Source organism: Mustela nivalis, assembly GCF_964662115.1.
Source record: "Mustela nivalis genome assembly, chromosome: 7".
NCBI classification, from domain to species: Eukaryota; Metazoa; Chordata; class Mammalia; order Carnivora; family Mustelidae; genus Mustela; species Mustela nivalis.
In genome coordinates, this window is record NC_139026.1 from 135,008,712 (window position 1) to 135,026,223 (window position 17,512).

General features: G+C 37.9%; 1 protein-coding gene across 1 annotated transcript in view; it reads left to right on the forward strand.

The window, feature by feature from the left end:
* The first annotated feature begins 1,450 nt into the window (after positions 1 to 1,450).
* The window catches only part of RAB18 (RAB18, member RAS oncogene family), a 37,643-nt gene continuing 21,581 nt past the window's right edge, over positions 1,451 to 17,512 (forward strand). Inside the window, exons 1-2 of the mRNA XM_082740937.1 lie at positions 1,451 to 1,700; positions 6,985 to 7,040. Of these exons, the coding sequence (XP_082597063.1) occupies positions 1,633 to 1,700; positions 6,985 to 7,040 (124 nt within the window). The 5' untranslated portion in view covers positions 1,451 to 1,632. The remainder of the gene's footprint in view (positions 1,701 to 6,984; positions 7,041 to 17,512) is intronic.

Here is a 17,512-nt window from a genome sequence, read left to right on the forward strand (position 1 = left end):
ATTAGTTTTTAAAATTAATTCTAAATTTTATTTATATATTCTCTAATGAGATATCTATTGTACCTGGCATTAGCTGCAAGTATTAAGAAAACAAGATTTGGGGGTGCATGGGTAGCTCAGTGGGTTAAAGCCTCTGCCTTTGATTCGGGTCATGATCCTAGGGTCCTGGGATCAAGCCCCACAGCGGGCTCTCTGCTCAGCTGGGAGCCTGCTTCCCTTCCTCTCTCTCTGCCTGCCTCTCGGCCTACTTGTGATCTCTGTCTGTCAAGTAAATAAATAAAATCTTTAAAAAAATAAAATAAGATTTGAGAGCTAATGTTTATTTAGTGTCTGCCATGTACCAGGCACTTTGCTAAACATATGTGAGGGTCGGTACTTTTACGAAGATTTGCAGATTAGTGAAGAAGATAAAGCATGTACCTACAATTCCTGCAGTTATAGGGGTAGCAGTTCTAATGAGGAGCAGTAGTTGGCTTGAAGTTGCACCAACAGAGGTTTGTATGCACCTGATCTGACATTTACATCTCCCTTCCACAGTGAACTGACATGTGACCGGTACTAGTCTTTAACCTAACAGAAGCTAAGCCGGGAGGTTAATAGCACCCTATCGCACCTTTTACAGAGCACTTGAGTTTACAAAGTGTGTTCATTAATTATCTCATTTAATCTTCGTAACAATTTTAAGTCAATATTATTCTAAGAAGTATTATTGGCTTTGACTGTGAGACAGGAAATAGGGTCAGAAGGCTAGATAATGTAACATGGTTATATGGTATGGTGTGGGGTTTCTGAACACAACAGTACAGAGAGAATTCTTGAGGAGTTGTATGGTGCAGCGTAAGGAGTTTATTTAAGTAGCATGGGGACAGGACCCGTGAGCAGAAAGGGCTGTACTCTTTGCTGTATGATGCTGGTGGTATATGCTTAGTGCTCAAGAGGGAGGAGAGACGTGCAGAGAATACTAGATATTAATGTTTTCTTCCTGTTTCTACACCTGGAACTACTTTTACAAGATTTCTCTGGTGCTTATCATTCAGCTCAATATTAGCCACCAGTAAGACGTATAGGTAGTCATGAGACTATAGCAAACAGCACATATCTGAACCCTATCAAAACTATGCAGGCCGCAGGTCAGCCATTTGGTCTGAGGGTGAACACTTTCCTGCTCCGATCCCTCATCAGGTAGCACTGGGACCTAAATTTAAGATATCTGCCTTCAAGCACAAGCTTTTCCTATTGCATTGCACCTATTACGAGCAGCTGCTGAAATAAAAGAGCATTATGCTCTGCCAGCTCAGTCCTTTCCCAAGTACACCACTGAAGGAGGGTTAGGTTAGGAGACGGGAGGTGTAACCGCCTACAAAAGGGCGACATCACACGCGGCCCTTCCCTTCTGCGCTTGCGCAGAGGATGAATAAGCGCTCCGGAAAGACGCCTGGGACAGAGTTTGCGCAGACGCAGAGCTTCCCCAGGGCGGAACTGGGGCGACCGGGACTTCTGCAACCTAAACACCCGGGGAGAAAGGAAGGTGGCAGACGTGCAGCGCTGCGCATGCGCGGGCCCCTCTCTCCGGTGAAGGGTTGAGAACCGGAACGGGGTGGCCAGCTGGGCTCAGAGCGGAGCGGCGTCAGGATGGACGAGGACGTGCTGACCACCCTGAAGATCCTCATCATCGGCGAGAGTGGCGTGGGCAAGTCTAGGTGAGGCGGGTCTGCGGGCGGCGACGAGGGCGGCGGGGCTCTCTGTGCCTCCCTGGCCGCTGTCTGCTGGGCCGCGTCGGGAACGGTAAAGGCGGCGGCTGGTGCGGGCCGGGCTGGGGGCGGGCTCTGCGGGTTCTCCCGGGCCTCTCCGCGGCGCGGTCCTGCAGCCCCTGCCCCCCAAGCCCGCCTGGTTGTCGGCCCCGGGCAGGCCCGACTTGTCTGGATACGTTCCCGTCCTGTCGTAGCAAAGACGAAAACAGTTCCGAGGGCCGCGTCTCGGTCGGCGGCTTCGCGGCCGAGGAGCTCAGGGCGTGGCGGGCGGGTTCGGGCCCGAGTGTGGCCGCGAGCGGAGCCCGGACTCGGCCCTGGGGTTCAGGTTCACTGTCACCCCGCGAGTTGAGCTGTAACTTCAGCACTTTGGTGGTTCTGGCAGGCTTTCTCTGACGACGTAGTATTCCACTCGGGAAGTTTCGCGACGCCGGGGGTCACATTCCTGGCCTGTTTCGGGGCCGCCCATTGCCGCTTCTCTCTCTGCCCCTGAGTCAGCTGTGAAAGAACTCTCGGGCCTTCTGACCGCTTGAGTAATCGCTTTAGTCGGGGAGTTCAAGCTCTGGACCGCCTTGGAGAATAAAGTGTCATTGTCCCTTCGCATTCTGCCGCATCGTTTAGAGGTGAAAGAGCGAATTAGTGCTTTGTGTATTCTTTCTTGACTTTTTCTGGAGGGAAAAGATTAACTGACAGTAGTTGAGTATCAGGTAAGAACAATGACGCCCAGTGAGTGTTGCAAGTGGGTTGTGATTTCATCCAAGCCCTAGAACAAAGTTCTCCAGGTCAAGTTCTCCTTGCCCTCTTAGGATGATGATGATGGTGGTGGTGGTGATGATGATTACTAGGTTATATTCTTGGCGATCTGGATTTTTAAACAATATTCCAATTCCAGGAGCTGTAATTTCGTATTTTAGCTACATCTGCTGCCAAACTTATCTTTCAGATCGCTTCATCAAGTTGTACCTTTTTAAAAAAAAAAAAATTTTTAGTTTCTTTATTTGATAGAGACCGGCAAGAGAGGGAGCACAAGCAGGGGGGAGTGGGAGAGGGAAAAGCTGAGCAGGGAGCCCTATACCGGGCTCGATCCTAGGACCCTGGGATCATGACCCGATCCAAAGGAAGAAGCTTAGTGACTGAGTCACCCAGATGCCCCAAGTTGTACTTCTTTAACTTGAATTTTGTTTTGTAATATGTTCTGCAATTTTTTATACTTTAAAAGTGTGACAGTATGCTTTCTAATTTTTCTCACTTAATAATTTTCTAATTTTTCTCATTTACCTCCATGTATATTGGAGTGAGGGACTTGTACATAACAAGGAATGAATTAATGAAATACTGTGGGATAGCAAAATAGTATGGGGAGTGTGTATGTGTGTATATATATGCATTATTTAAAGAACTGAATAGGGCATCTGGGTGGCTTAGTTGGTTAAGTGTCTGCCTTGGGCTCAGTCCATGATCCTAGAGTTCAGGATCCCAGAGTTGTGGGATTGGTCTTGCCTTAGGCTTCCTGCTCAGAGGGGAGTCTGCTTCTCTGCCCCTCCCCTGGCTCATGCTGTCTCTCTCTCACAGAGAAATAAATAAAATCTTTAAAAAAATAAAGGACTGAATAAAGTACTTTTCATGATCACTGTTTGAGGGTTAAAAAGTTAATATTTCGAGCATTGTCTTAATAGGACTTCTATAGCCTCGTGATCTTTCTTTCTTGAGATGTGACCCTCATTTAGGTTAAGGCATATGAAATGGCTGATTTTGAGGTCAGGGGTGGTTGAATGTCATTTCGCGTGGTTCAGCCCAATCCAGGTTTGGTTGGCAGCATCTTCCTAAACATATTGGATGGATGACCAGTTAACTGTGTTAAAATTTTCTGGAAGTTTAGAGTGTTTACGTAATTGAGGTTCTTTAGTGTTAAATCAGTTAGGCGGATTTAACTGTTTCCTTAGTTCCCTCCCTTCAGACAAACTTAGTTGGATCTAATCTGCTCCAAACTTTTCTCAATTCTTAATGGTGAATTTTCAGCTGCTCACTGCAAAATATTAACCTTTGCCTCTTTCAAGAAAGGATTACGTTTAGGGAGAAAGTTGGCTTATTTTTCTAGCTAGATGAACATTATTGGTGCATGTGCTCTGCTGTGGAAAACAACCTCGAACACTTATTCTTTCTGGGTATGATGAGAATAAATGACTCTACTAACATAGAAGCCTGTTCTTTTTAAGGTGAGTTAGTAGAGTTAGTACACAAACATTTGTCCGGATATAATCTCTAAGGGTTGTTCTGACCAGTAAGTTTGTTTCTTTACAGATCTAGAGTTAAGGGAAGTGAAATATCATTTGTATTGTTGCAGGAGAAAGGACATCTTAAGTAATTGAAAGTAGTGGGTTATTTTTCCAGTTTATTTCAGACTGTTGGAGTGTGATGAGCATGTGTGGTAGCAGCCAGGAGACCAAGATTATGAAACTGGTGTTGCCACTTGTGTGACCTTGTGTGTGATACTTAACACTCTAGGTCTTCTTTTTTATTTGAAAAATGAGGTTGGAATAGAAATCCCTCACACCTTATCGAACGGTAATGTGTAAGATGCTTTGATTCTGTGGCTAGCCATGGTGAAGTAAAGAAGTAGCAAAGTGTTTCAGAATCTGGGAGGGATTATAGAGACCTTCTGTTAATTAAATTGCTGTCCTTCTGTGTCTCTGTCCACATCCTTTTTGGCCAACTTCAGGTGTAAATTAAGAAATGCAGACTATTTATGATCACACTGTTTATTATAAATTTGGTTTCCTCTAAATGATATGGAGGTAGTTACTCTTTCTACCTGTAGCTCTGTGTGGAGAGTGTTTTGTTCCTTGACTTTGAAAATACGAATGCTTAACTATATATCCTTTAAAGCATGGTTCTTAATCATGGAGTCTTTAAAAACTTAAACAGAGAAATAGACTCTGCCTAGAAAAAAGCATCACATAGAGTTTTGAATACATTTCCAGCTAACAGTATACCCGTGGCTAAGATCTCCTTACATTTAGAGCCAGTATTAAAATTTGTTGCTTTGTACCATATCAGTTCCCTGCCTTTCCTGACAAAGGACCTTTAAGACAAGGATTATCACAAGGATTAGCAATTATGTAAGAAGAAACACAGGCTCAAGTGTCTGGCACATTGTTGATGTTCAATAAATAATGGCCAATACCATTGTTATTATTTGTATTATTCTGGTATTATTATTACTACTGCCACTGCTACTCTGCAAGTTTCTTTTATGTAATACTATTTAGTGTGGTGACTAAGAATGGATACTTACCTTTTTCATTCTTAAATATGAGTAACTAAGTTTTTAGTGAAATTTTTACTTTTGTTAATTTAAAAACTTACTGTTGGGAAGAGAAGAAAATTTTTTACAAGTGCAGTCTTTTAAGATTCTTGTTAGTGTTGTCACCTGACTCACATTGGAATAAACAAAGTTACAGTCAAGAGGGTACAATGTTAAGTGGAAAATCTGCTATTTCACTTTTGTGGTGCTTGTTTCATGATAGACACAAGAAAGCAAAACCAAAAAAGGGAGAGTTAATCTTTTAAATACAATTAATGGCACTGGATTTTGAATACTAAAAGGCCATTATGTGTTGCATTATACTCTGGGGGAAAAAATAACCTCTAGCAGTAATAATTACAACCTACAGAAATATGCATAAGTTTTTTTTTTTTCAGACATCGGATAGCTATATCCTTGATTTTGTTAATGCATGCACGTCGATAGAACAGTCTTGTCCTATTAAAGGAGATAATGCAAATGAAGATTGATTAATTTTATAAATCTTGGGCTTTAACAAAAGCTTAAACTGCATTTTTGAAGAGCTCCTAATAATTGACTTCCACCTTATATTAAATAAATAATTCTGGAATATATAAGATCTTTGAGTACTCATATGGTGTCTTTTTTAAAAAAAATTTAAATTCAATGAAGTAACATATAATGTATTATTTGTTTCAGGGATACAGGTCTGTGATCATCAGTCTTATTGTATGTGCTCATTATAGCATATACCTTCCCCAGCGCCCTTCACCCAGTTACCCATCTCCCCATTCCCCTTCTGCCCAGTGAGCCTCAGTTTGTTTCCTATGATTAAGAGTCTCTTATGGTTTGTCGCCCTCTCTGGTTTCCTCTTGTTTCACTTTTTCCTCTCTTCCCCTATGATCCTCTGTCTTATTTCTTAAATTCCTGCTCAAATGGTGTCTTTTGCTATTATTTCATCTCTTTCTTTCTAGTTTCTTTACTATTTCCTAAGTTTAGTCCTTCTTACTCTCACCATAACCATGGCAGTTGTCTTCGATTAATTTTCTTGCAATTTTTGCTGGCATTAACTTTTCAAAATGTGGAGCAGTTCTTTCCATTCTTTTTTCTTTCTTTCTTTCTTTTTTTTTTTTTTTTAAATAAAAGCTTTCAGAACTCCCTGTTCGTAGTTGATTTCATACACCCTACCTAGCATTTGCTAGAGTATACCTTCTCTGGCTCTTGTGTGATCTACCTTCACTTTTAACTGTATGTTTTCTTCCCGCTAACTGTATGTTTTCTTCCCGCTTAGGAAGTAGTCCTACTACTTGTTACCAGATGATAGATTTTCACAGCTTTCTGTTCACTTGAATTCAGAGTAGTGCACATCAGATTTAAACAAAAAATTAATTTGTTGCATTTCAAGAGACTGATTTTCACCCCTTTTGTCCATGTTGCAGTATGACGTGTTGCTGATTCTATTTTCTCACAAGGATATACCATTACAATTAAAAATTAAAACCAAACCCAAACCCAAATCTTTTCACACTTGGGAATTGTGTAGGAGAGCATGGGCGGTATAGTAAGTAAACTGCTTTGCTCTTGGGATTCTTTCATTGCCTTTTATGTATCTGCACTGAGAGGTAGTATTTGTGGGAGCAGATCTACATCAGCTATTCTTATCTGTGTCTAATTTATTTTTTTACGGAGGCTCTTTTTTCTTTAGATTTTATTTATTTGAGCGAGAGAGCAAGCACGAATGGAGTGAGGGGCTGAGGGAGAAGCAGACTCCCTGCTGAGCAGGGAGCCCAGTGTCGGGGTTGATCCCAGAACTCTGGGATCACGACTAAGCCACTCAGGCGCCCATTATCTGTGTCTCATTGGTGACAAAATGAAATAATCATGAACATTTGTGAAATGGTTAGGAGAAAAAGACAAATTTCTAATCTCTCTTTTTAACATCTTTTTTAGCCTGCTCTTGAGGTTCACAGATGATACTTTTGATCCTGAACTTGCCGCAACGATAGGTAAGCCTATGTTTAAAGTTCAGTAGAAATGCCAGGTATTTTCTTGCCTTCAGTATGTTTTATTTAATTTTTTCTACCCTCCATCTACCACCCCATTGCTTCCATGTCTTTTGAATTCTTTGTCTTTCGAGGCTGAACTAGTTTCATTACATTTCTGGAGTCTTTGTAGATCTCATCAAGCAAAAATAACTCATTTGTTGTTTCGTGGCACTTGGTTAACAACGCGGATATTACGATTGTCTGTACATACATTTTTTCTTGTACTATGGATTGCCTTTCACTTAGCAACATGCAGTTATCTGAGTATTTATTGTCTGTCAGGCACTCTCCGAAGGGTGGGGTTATAATAATGAATAATATGGACTCGGTGTCTATCATCACGGACCTACCAGTATCACCTAATAGTAGAGTGTGTTAATTCTGCGTTTTTAGCATTTGCTTCTATATCCTGCGTATATTGTGAACTCACATGTTTACTGACATTAGTTATTAAATATCATTAGGAGCAATAATACCTAAATGCCTTTTTAAAATGAAATTTAGATTGCTAGAAAGTGGTTTGCCCCATTAGCTCACTAGAATATATGAGAAGATTGAGCTATTTAGTGTGTGTACCCATGTTCAGGGAGTAGATGACAATGTAAATGTATCAAGAGACAACTTGCATTGTGAAAGAGCTGGGTCAGAGTAGGGGAGTGGTCTTGGCTCTGCCTTAAACCAGTTGTCTAGATCTTGAGGAAGTCCTTTAACCTCACTGTTTTCACCAATAAATGGAAGAGTTTTGGTGAGAGGCAATGTGTTTTTCTTACAGCTCTAAAATTTCATGATCTATTCAGTGGAATGTAATAAATGTGATCCTAGCATTATTATTAGGGAGAATAAAGAGTTTCTCTTAACTGGCTTTGTTTCATTTATTGCATGTGGGGATTTGTATTTTTTTCTTTTTTTCAAATGTTAAGTAATTTCATACTAGAGAAAAGTTGTAAAAATAGTACAAGAATTCTTATATGTCCCCAAATGTTAATATTTATCACATATGCTTTATCATGCTCTCTCTAAATACACACACACACACACACGCGCACACAGTGTTCTTGGTTTTTTTTGAATTGAGAGTAAAATTGCAGACAAGATTCCTCTAAATACTTTAATGTGTATTTCCTGAATGAACATAGATATAGTTCTGCTGTATACAGACAGATTTCATTAATTGTCCCTCTAAAGTCTTACTTAGCAAAAGAAAAAAATTGTTTCTGGTCCAGGATCCAGTCCATGATCACAACAGAGTTTAGTTGTTATTTCTCTTCAGTGTCTTAATCTGGGCAGTTCTGTTATCTTTCTTGGTCTTTCCTGGCCTTGACATTTTTTGAATACACACCAGCTCAGTTGTGTAGAGCATCCTTCAGTTACATCTGTCAGATATGTCCTTGCGGTTAAATTCAGTTTATGGATTTTTTGTGGGAATTCCACAAAGTGCTTCTCAGAGCATGGTGTGTATTTGTACCATATATTTGTACCATGATTGGTGATGGGACTGGTTACTTTAGGTGATAAATGCCAAATTCCTTTAAAGTGTCACCCTGTCATTCTACCTATGGTGGTTGTCAAACTGATTTTTTTAGATTTCATCATTCTGTCTATATTTCTTATTTAGAATTCTTTAAGGAAGAGGCCTTTTTTGTTTCTTTTTATCAATATGAATTCATAGTGCCTCTAAATGTTTAATAGGTTATACCAGGCATTATTAGCTTTTGTGTGGCATATTAACTTTTACAGATCTACATTTATGTATGTGAAAAGGAATCATTTAAAGCACAAGTAATTTAAAATCTATTTTAATTCAGCTTTGATATATTATTTGTTCTTTAAGATTCTTTTTTTTTTTTTTTGACAGACAGAGATCACAAGCAGGCAGAGAGGCAGGCAGAAAGAGAGAGAGAGGAGGAAGCAGGCTCCCCACTGAGCAGGGAGTCCTATTATTTATTCTTTAAACAATTAGTAATAAAACTTCATTTCACTTAGTACATGCCTAGCAATGGATAGCAAGGAGTCGAAGAGTAGTAACTGGCAGGAAAATGAATTTGCCTAGAGTTAAAATTTTACTAAGGGAATGATCAATATATGATATAAACTTATCTGTCTCCATTTCAAACCCAAATGAAATCTGGAGAGTTGGACAATGACAAATTATGTATTGTCCTCATTATTAAAAAGCCTTTGTCTCCTTTAAAAATAAATACGAAGATTGTGGCTTACTTATGATGTACATAATTTGTTTCCCAAATGGGCTCTGGGTCTTGGAAGGTGTCTTTTACATTTAGGCATCAGATTATTTTCTGCCTGAGGTTGTAACTAATATACACACGAACTCTTAAACTAAAACAATTAGTTCAGTTGCTAATGGCCTTGTAAAAATTCGTGTTTTGTGGAAAATTAGTATTTTACTGGTAAAATAGTAAGGAAAGCACACCTTTTTTTTCCTTTTTCTTTCTTTTTTTTATTAGATTTTTAAATTTTATTTTATTTTTTCAGTGTAACAAAATTCATTGTTTATACACCACACCCAATGCTCCATGCAATATGTGCCCTCCTTAATACCCACCACCAGGCTCAGCCAACCCTGCACCCCCCTCCCCTCCAAAACTCTCAGTTTGTTTCTCAGAGTCCATGGTCTCTCATGGTTCGTCTCCCCCTCCTGATTTTCCCCAACCCCCTTTTCCTTTCCTTCTCCCCACGTCCTCCGTGTTATTCCTTATGCTCCACAAGTAAGTGAAACCATATGATAATTGACTCTCTCTGCCTGACTTATTTCACTCATCTTAATCTCCTCCAGTCCCGTCCATGTTGATACAAATCTTGGGTATTCACCCTTTTTGATGGAGGCGTAATATTCCATTATATGTATGGACCATATCTTCTTTATCCATTCATCTGTTGAAGGGCTTCTTGGCTCTTTCCACAGTTCGGCGATTGTGACCATTGCTGCTATGAACATTGGGGTACAGATGGCCCTTCTTTTCACTACATCTGTATCTTTGGGATAAATACCCAGTAGTGCAATGGCAGGGTAATAGGGAAGCTCTATTTTTAACTCCTTAAGATATCTCCACACTGTTTTCCAAGGTGGCTACACCAACTTGCTTTCCCACCAACAGTATAACAGGGTTCCCCTTTCTCCACATCTTCTCCAATGCTTATTGTTTACTGTCTTGTTGGTTTTGGCCATTCTAACTTGGTGTAAGGTGGTATCTCAATGTGGTTTTGATTTCAGTCTCCCTAATGGCTAATGATGATGAATATTTTTTCATGTGTCTGATAGCCATTTGTATATCTTCTTTGCAGAAGTGTCTTTTCATGTCTTCTGCCATTTTTTCATATTATTATCTGTTTTGGGGGTGTTGAGTTTGAGGAGTTCTTTATAGATCTTGGATACCAGCCCTTTGTAGTGTCACTTGCGAATATCCTCTCCCGTTCCATGGGTTTCCTTTTTGTTTTATTTACTGTTTCCTTCGCTGTGCAGAAGTTTTTTTTTATCTTGATCAAGTCCTAAAAGTTCATTTTTGCTTTTGTTTCCTTTGCCTTTGGAGATATGTCTTAAAGGAAGTTGCAGAAGTCAGTGTTGAAGAGGTTACTGCCTGCATTCTGCTCTAGGATTTTGATAGATTCCTGCCTCATGTTGAGGTCTTTTATCCATTTCAAGTTTATCTTTGTGTATGGTGTAAGAGGATGGTCAAGCTTCATTCTTTTATACAGAGCTGTCCAATAGGAAAGCACACCTTTATCTTTCAGTAATATAGTGAGACATTCAAGTTTCAATCTTGTATAAAATACTCTTTTAACATAATTGTTAGATCTTGAATCCGAGGACAGTACAGTAAAGTTGGCATTTTCTTCTTTTGCTTTCTGGTGGTTAACTAGAATAACAACAAAGAGAGGGACAAACTAAAACACAAACCCCATATTCCACTAAAATAGAAGAAAGCTAAAAACCCTAGGCCACAAAATAGGTGGAATGGCTGCCAAAGGCAGTGAGTCTAAGCAGGCTGTATGTGGGAAGAAGTAGAGTGAGGATGCCACACAAAGATAAACTTGAAATGGATAAAAGACCTCAACTGCAGAGCCTGGAACCAGCAAGAGAAGCTTCAGGAACCCGAGAGGCCCACCCTGAGATGCAAAGCCTAAATCCCTTGTTTGCGAAAGCAGAATGGGTTTTCTTGTTTGTTTTGTTTTGTTTTGTTTTGTTTTTTTAAGCTAATGGCAGGAGTTTTCCTGCACCTGGTTTGATTCTAAGAAGTTGGGGAGATGAAGCCAAACAAAGAATCACACAAACAAGACATTTTTACATTTGTCTGTCTCTGAAGCGGTAGGGGAAGTAATGGCTTTTCATTGTGAAAACCTCAAGGCTGCCTATCTCCTTTGGTTGTTGAAAAGTAAAAAAACAAACAAATAGAAAAACTTAAATGATTCTCATATGAAACCTTGAACCAAAACATAGTTTTGATGGTCAAGAACTAGAACCACTGGAGCCTTCTGCATGAATCTCTTACAACTAGCTTGTCCAGAAAAATTTCACCTCTTTTAAAGATGAATTATGAAAAGGATTTCAGCTTTAGGCCACCCCGACCACTCAAGAATCAAAAAGAAAGAAAGTAGCAGAAAAACAACAGACAGATGAATATTCAGCAGAAAAAATATTTCTGTAGAAAAGATGAAAATCATGCCTAGCTGTTTTGCTCTGAATGTAAAACAGTTTTTGGAAGCATTTACCACTGAAAGCACAAAGCAGTGGTACAGGAGTTCAGGAAGAGATAGTGAGACTGCATGAGAGAATGCAGCGTAGGCTGATGGAGAGGAAAGAAAAATAAGGTAAGAAAATAAAACCATCACGGAAATAAAGGTGAAATTAGAAGGATCACAAGGGATAGTAGAGACTGTGAAAAACAAAATAAAAGACAATAGAAGCTAAAAATGGAAAAAATGGGTAGAATTAACCAAAATGAATGAAAATGTTAAAACACATTGGAGAGAAAAAATGATATGGAAATTAGAAAAGGAAATTCAGCATATGTATATTTGAATCTCAGAAGAAGAAATAGAATGAGACAACAAATATTTAAATATATAATCCAAGATAATATTTCTGACATAAAAATAAATACACACATAGACAACACACACAGACACACACAATTATAAGAATATTTTGACCGGGTTTTTTGTTTTTAGTTCAAGGGTATGTTTGGAAAAACAAAAGGCATCAGGTTTCTTTTTCTGCTTATGGAAATTAGTTACACTGATTTTATATAAGCTTATTAAATTGGCAGAATTTCCTTCATGTTAAAAGTTTTTATTTTTTATTTTTTTTTAAGTTTTTAATTTTTTAATGTACCTTGTTTTAGGTGACTGAGAATAAAAAATGCTTTGAGTAAAACATTTTTCAAATAAAAAAATTAGAAAATTTATTTCTTTAAATTAAAATTTGAAACAAGTTCTCTACTTTTTCTTTAAAGATTTTTTTTTTTTTTTTTTTTTTTTTGAGAGAGAGAGAAGAGAGAGCACTTGCAAGTGCAGGGAGGAGCAGAGGGAAAAGGAAAAAATCTTAGGCAGGCTCCATACTCAGTTCAGAGCCTGATACAGCCTTGATCTCACAACCCTGATACCATGACCTGAGCTGAAATCAAGAGTTGGACATTAATTGACTGAGCCACCCTGGCCCCCTGAGGAATATATTTATTTAATTGTTTGAGAAATTGCTTTATTCTTTACTCTCTCTCCTTTCTACTTTTTTTTTAAATTTTTTATTTTTTATAAACATACATTTTTATCCCCAGGGGTACAGGTCTGTGAATCACCAGGTTTACACACTTCACAGCACTCACCAAAGCACATACCCTCCCCAATGTCCATAATCCCACCCCCTTCTCCCAACTCCCCTCCCCCCAGCAACCCTCAGTTTGTTTTGTGAGATTATGTATTTATTTATTTGACAGAGAGAGAGAGAACACGAGCAGGGGAAGTAGAGAGGTAGAAGTAGGCTTCCTGCTGAACAGGGAGCTCGATGGGGGGCTCACTCTGAGGACCCTAGGATCGTGACCTGAGCCGAAGGCAGATGCTTAACAACTGAGCTACCCAGGCTAAACCTTTTTTATCTCACTGTTCCTTTTTGCCATAAAACCATTATACCGTATATCTCCCTTTAAGTAGTCAACAAAAAAGCCCTGGCTTCCCACCTTATTCTTCATCTCAAAAACTTTAATCTCCATAAGGTTTTGTATGTCTTTTCTCACACCCAGCTTTCCCTCCTTCTCAACTATTAAAATATATTTACTCTGTCCTCTGGGGTGGCAGAGCCCTTACCTCATTTTATTGTTGATACTTTTAAAGTTTGTAAACTCAGTTTTGGGGATCTAGGTCCTCATAATCGTTTCTCCATGGGATCTTAAAGCTTTTATAGTACCCCTCTTGATGTCATCTTACCCCGATGTTCTCACCCTCCCTCCTTCCAAAATAACTAGCAGGTAAAGCAGGAATTTTTATATTCCTTGATGAGAAGGAGGAAACTGACTTAAGAAGGTTAGGCTTCTGCCTATCTAGACCTCAGTAAGAGAACAGATACTAAACCCAGTCTCCTAACTTCTAACTTGGTATTCTTTTAATCACGACGTAGTAATACAGAAATAAAAAGGATCAAACACAGATTTGAATAGAATGTCAAAAATGTTGAACAGAAGAAGGAAGCAACAGAATTAAAATATATGTTAATTACATGTGAATTGGTCCAATTTTAGTAACTCACATTGTCGGATGGACTTGAAGAGTACTTAAATAATGAAAGGTTGAAAATAAAGGGATGAGCTAGGCAATTGCAAGCAATATAAAAACAGGTGGTAATATAATGTAATTTAGAGTAGAATTTAAGGTTAATGCACTGGATATAATGAAATAAGATAGTATGTAATAATGAGAGGCCCAGTTTATTAACAAAGTAGCTGTAACAATCATAACAAGTAGGCACCAAACATAGTGTTCTGTATAAGAGCAAAACCTGTTCAAAACATGAGAGTTTGATGAAAATACAGTTATATTAGGAGACTTGTTAAATCTCTTTCATAATTAAATAGACCCAAAAGACACAGATGAGACCATAGGAAAATAGAATAACACAATTGATAAACTTTTTTTTTTTTTTTTTTTAAGATTTTAAAAATACCTACATTTACCGTGGGGCTTGAACTTGCCATTCCAAGGTCAGGAGTTGCATGCTCTATTGACAGAGCCAGCCAGACACCCGTTAGTCAACACCTTTTTTTTTCTTTTTTTTTAAGATTTATTTATTTAATCGAGATAGAGATCCTGGCTGGGGTAGGGGGATAGGATAGGGGTGGAAGACGCAGAAGGAGAGGGAGAGGGTCTTAAGCAGACTCTGTGCTAAATGTGGAGTCTGACACAAGGCTCAGATTTCATGACCCTGAGATCATGACCTGAGCGGAAACGAAGAGTTGGTTGCTTAACCAACTGGGCCATCAAGGTGCCACAATCAAATCTTTTGAGTGAAGAGCTCATTACTTCAAAAGCGCATGGAACAGTTTTACAGAATCAGTCTTGGACTTCGTGGCAAAGTAAATCGTAAATCAGAAAGAAGCAGAAATTTTGTAATACATGTTCTCTGGTAATTTATTCTTTTAGAAAATATTTTTTATATTTTATATTCCTAGCATAAAAGTAGACAGTGTTTTGTTTTTTTTAATTACCATACAGTAAAATTGACCCCTTTCTGTTATATAGTTTTTTGAATTTTAACATGTGTTATACAAATGTATATAGTTATTTAATCATTACTACAGTCAGGATATGAAGCAGTTCCATAATTCTAAAAAACGAGTGTCTTTTTAGTCATACTTTTCTCCTGCCTCTAGCCTCTGGCAACCACTGGCGAGCCTTCATCACTATAACTTTATCTTTTTGAGAATGTCCTATAAATGGAATATCTAATGTAAACTTTTCAGACTTTTTTTCACTTAGCATATTGCCTTTGAGCTGTATCCATGTTCTTGCAAGCCAGTAGTTTGTTTCTTTTTACTGCTGGGTTATATTCCATTTTGTGGATGTTTTACATCCACTTTTTATAGGACACTGGATTGTTTCCAGTTTTTGGTGGTTATGAATAGACCTGTAGTAAACATTTAGATACAGGATTTTATATGAATACAAATTTTTATTTCTTTAGAGTAAATACCCAGTAATAGGATTGCTGGATCATATGGTAAATGCATGTTTAAGTTTGGAAAATAGTTCATCCATTTCTTAATAAAGTGATTGTGTCATTTTACATATCCACTAGCAGTACATAAAAGTTCCTGTTTCCACATCCTCACCTGTTACACCTAGCATGATTAGACTTTAAAAATTTAACCATTCTTATAGGTTTGTATGTTGTGGTAGTCTCATTGTGGTTTAATTTGCATTGTCTAATGACCAGTGATGTTGAGTGTCTTTAAAGTTCTTATTTGCTGGAGCACCTGGTTGGCTCAGTCCGTTAAGAGTCTGTCTTCAGCTCAGGTCATGATCCCAGGGTCCTGGGATCAAGCCCTGCATCGGGCTCCCTGCTCATAGGGAGCCTGCTTGTCCGTCTCCCTCTGTCTGCTGCTCTGCCTGCTTATATTCTGTCTCTCTCTGTCAAACAAGTAAGTAAAAATAAAAATAAAAGTCTTTTTAAAAAGTTCTTATTTGCTATCTATTGAGCTATATTTTGAGAGTGTGTGATGTGAATAAATCTTTTGTTCATTTTTTATTTTTTCTTATTGTTGAGTTTTGAGAGTTCTTTATATATTATGCATATGAACCCCTTATTACATGATATATGCTTTGCTGATATTTTCTTGGACTGTGGCTCCTCTTGTCATTATCTTTAACAGTTTATTTCTAAAAGCAGAAGTTTATTATTTTGATAAACCCAATTTGTCAGTTTTTTCTAATGTTTTCAGTGTTATATTTTCTGCTTAACAGAGCATTGCAGTGATTTTTCTCTATGTTTTCCTCTAGAAGTTGTTTAGTTTCATGTGTTACATTAGGTCTGTGATTCATTTTGAGTTAATTTTTGTATATAGTGTAAAGCATATGAATCGAAGTTCTGTTCTTTTCCTTTTTTTTTCCCTTGTATGTTCTAAAACTATTCGTTGAAAAGAATGTCCTTTCTGCACTGCATAGCTTTTGCACCTTTCTAAAAACTTGGTTGTTTATATATGGTAAAGTCTATTTCTGGACTCTATTCTATCTCATTAATCTATTTGTCTATGTCAGTGCCTCATTGTCCTGATTTCTGTAGCCTTATAGTAGGCCTAGAAGTCATGTATTCTTAGTCTACCAATTCTGTTACTTTTTTCAGAGTTATTTTGACTCTAGTATCTGTATTTCCTAATGACTTTTGGAATCAGTTTGTTGATTTAAAAATAAAAGCCTTCTAGGATTTTTATAGGGGTTGCATTGACTCTATATACATCAATTTGGGGGAGAATTGACCTTTTAACAACATTGGGTCTTATAATCACAGAACAAATTATGTGTCTCCCGTCATTTGGGTCTTTAAAAATTTCTTTCAGAGTGGCTATATGTCTTTTACATCTTTTGTCAGATTTAATAGACTTTTATTAAAAATGTTAAAATTTAAAAAAATCCTTTGTTCATTGATGATATATAGAAATACAATAGATTTTTTTTTTAAACATTTAGTTTGTATCCTCCAGCCTTGCTAAACTTATAGTTCTGGGAGTTTTTTTATTTAATTTTTTTTAATCCTGTAGGTTCCATTGAATTTCTACATTTTTTTTCTTTCCAATCTGGGTTCTTTTTATTTCTTGTCTTACTGCCCTGGCTTTTAAAGAAAAAGGTTTTTGGTTTTTCTCTTAAAAAAGTGAAGAGGGCTGGGATTTGTCTTTTGTTCCTGATATGAAGAGGAAAAATATTCAGTCTTTTACCATTAAGTGTGATGTTATCTGTGTTTTTCATAGACACCCTTTATCAGGTTGGGAAATTTCCCTTCTGTTTCTAGTTTGCTGAGAGGTGTTATCAGGAATGCATGTTGGATTTTGTTAAGTGCATTTCCTGCATTTGATGGTGATCATACGAAGTCTGCCCCCCCCCCCCCCCCGAGCTGAAGGCAGAGGCTCAACCCATGGAGCCACCCAGGCACCCCCTGAAGTTTCTTTCTCTTTTTTTTTTTTTTTTTTTAAGTTTCTTTTTTTAGTGTAGTAAAGTCCCTATTGATTTTTTTCAGTGTTAAGTCAAACTTTTGTTCCTAGGATAACACCCACTTGGTTGTGATGTGTTGTTCTCTTATACATATTTGGATTAGTTATGATAAAATTTTGTTTAGGATTTTCATCTGAGTCATGAAGAATATTAGTCTATATAGCTTTTAATTATAATGTCTTTAGTTTTGGTATCAGGGTAATGTACAATTGATAGAGTGACTA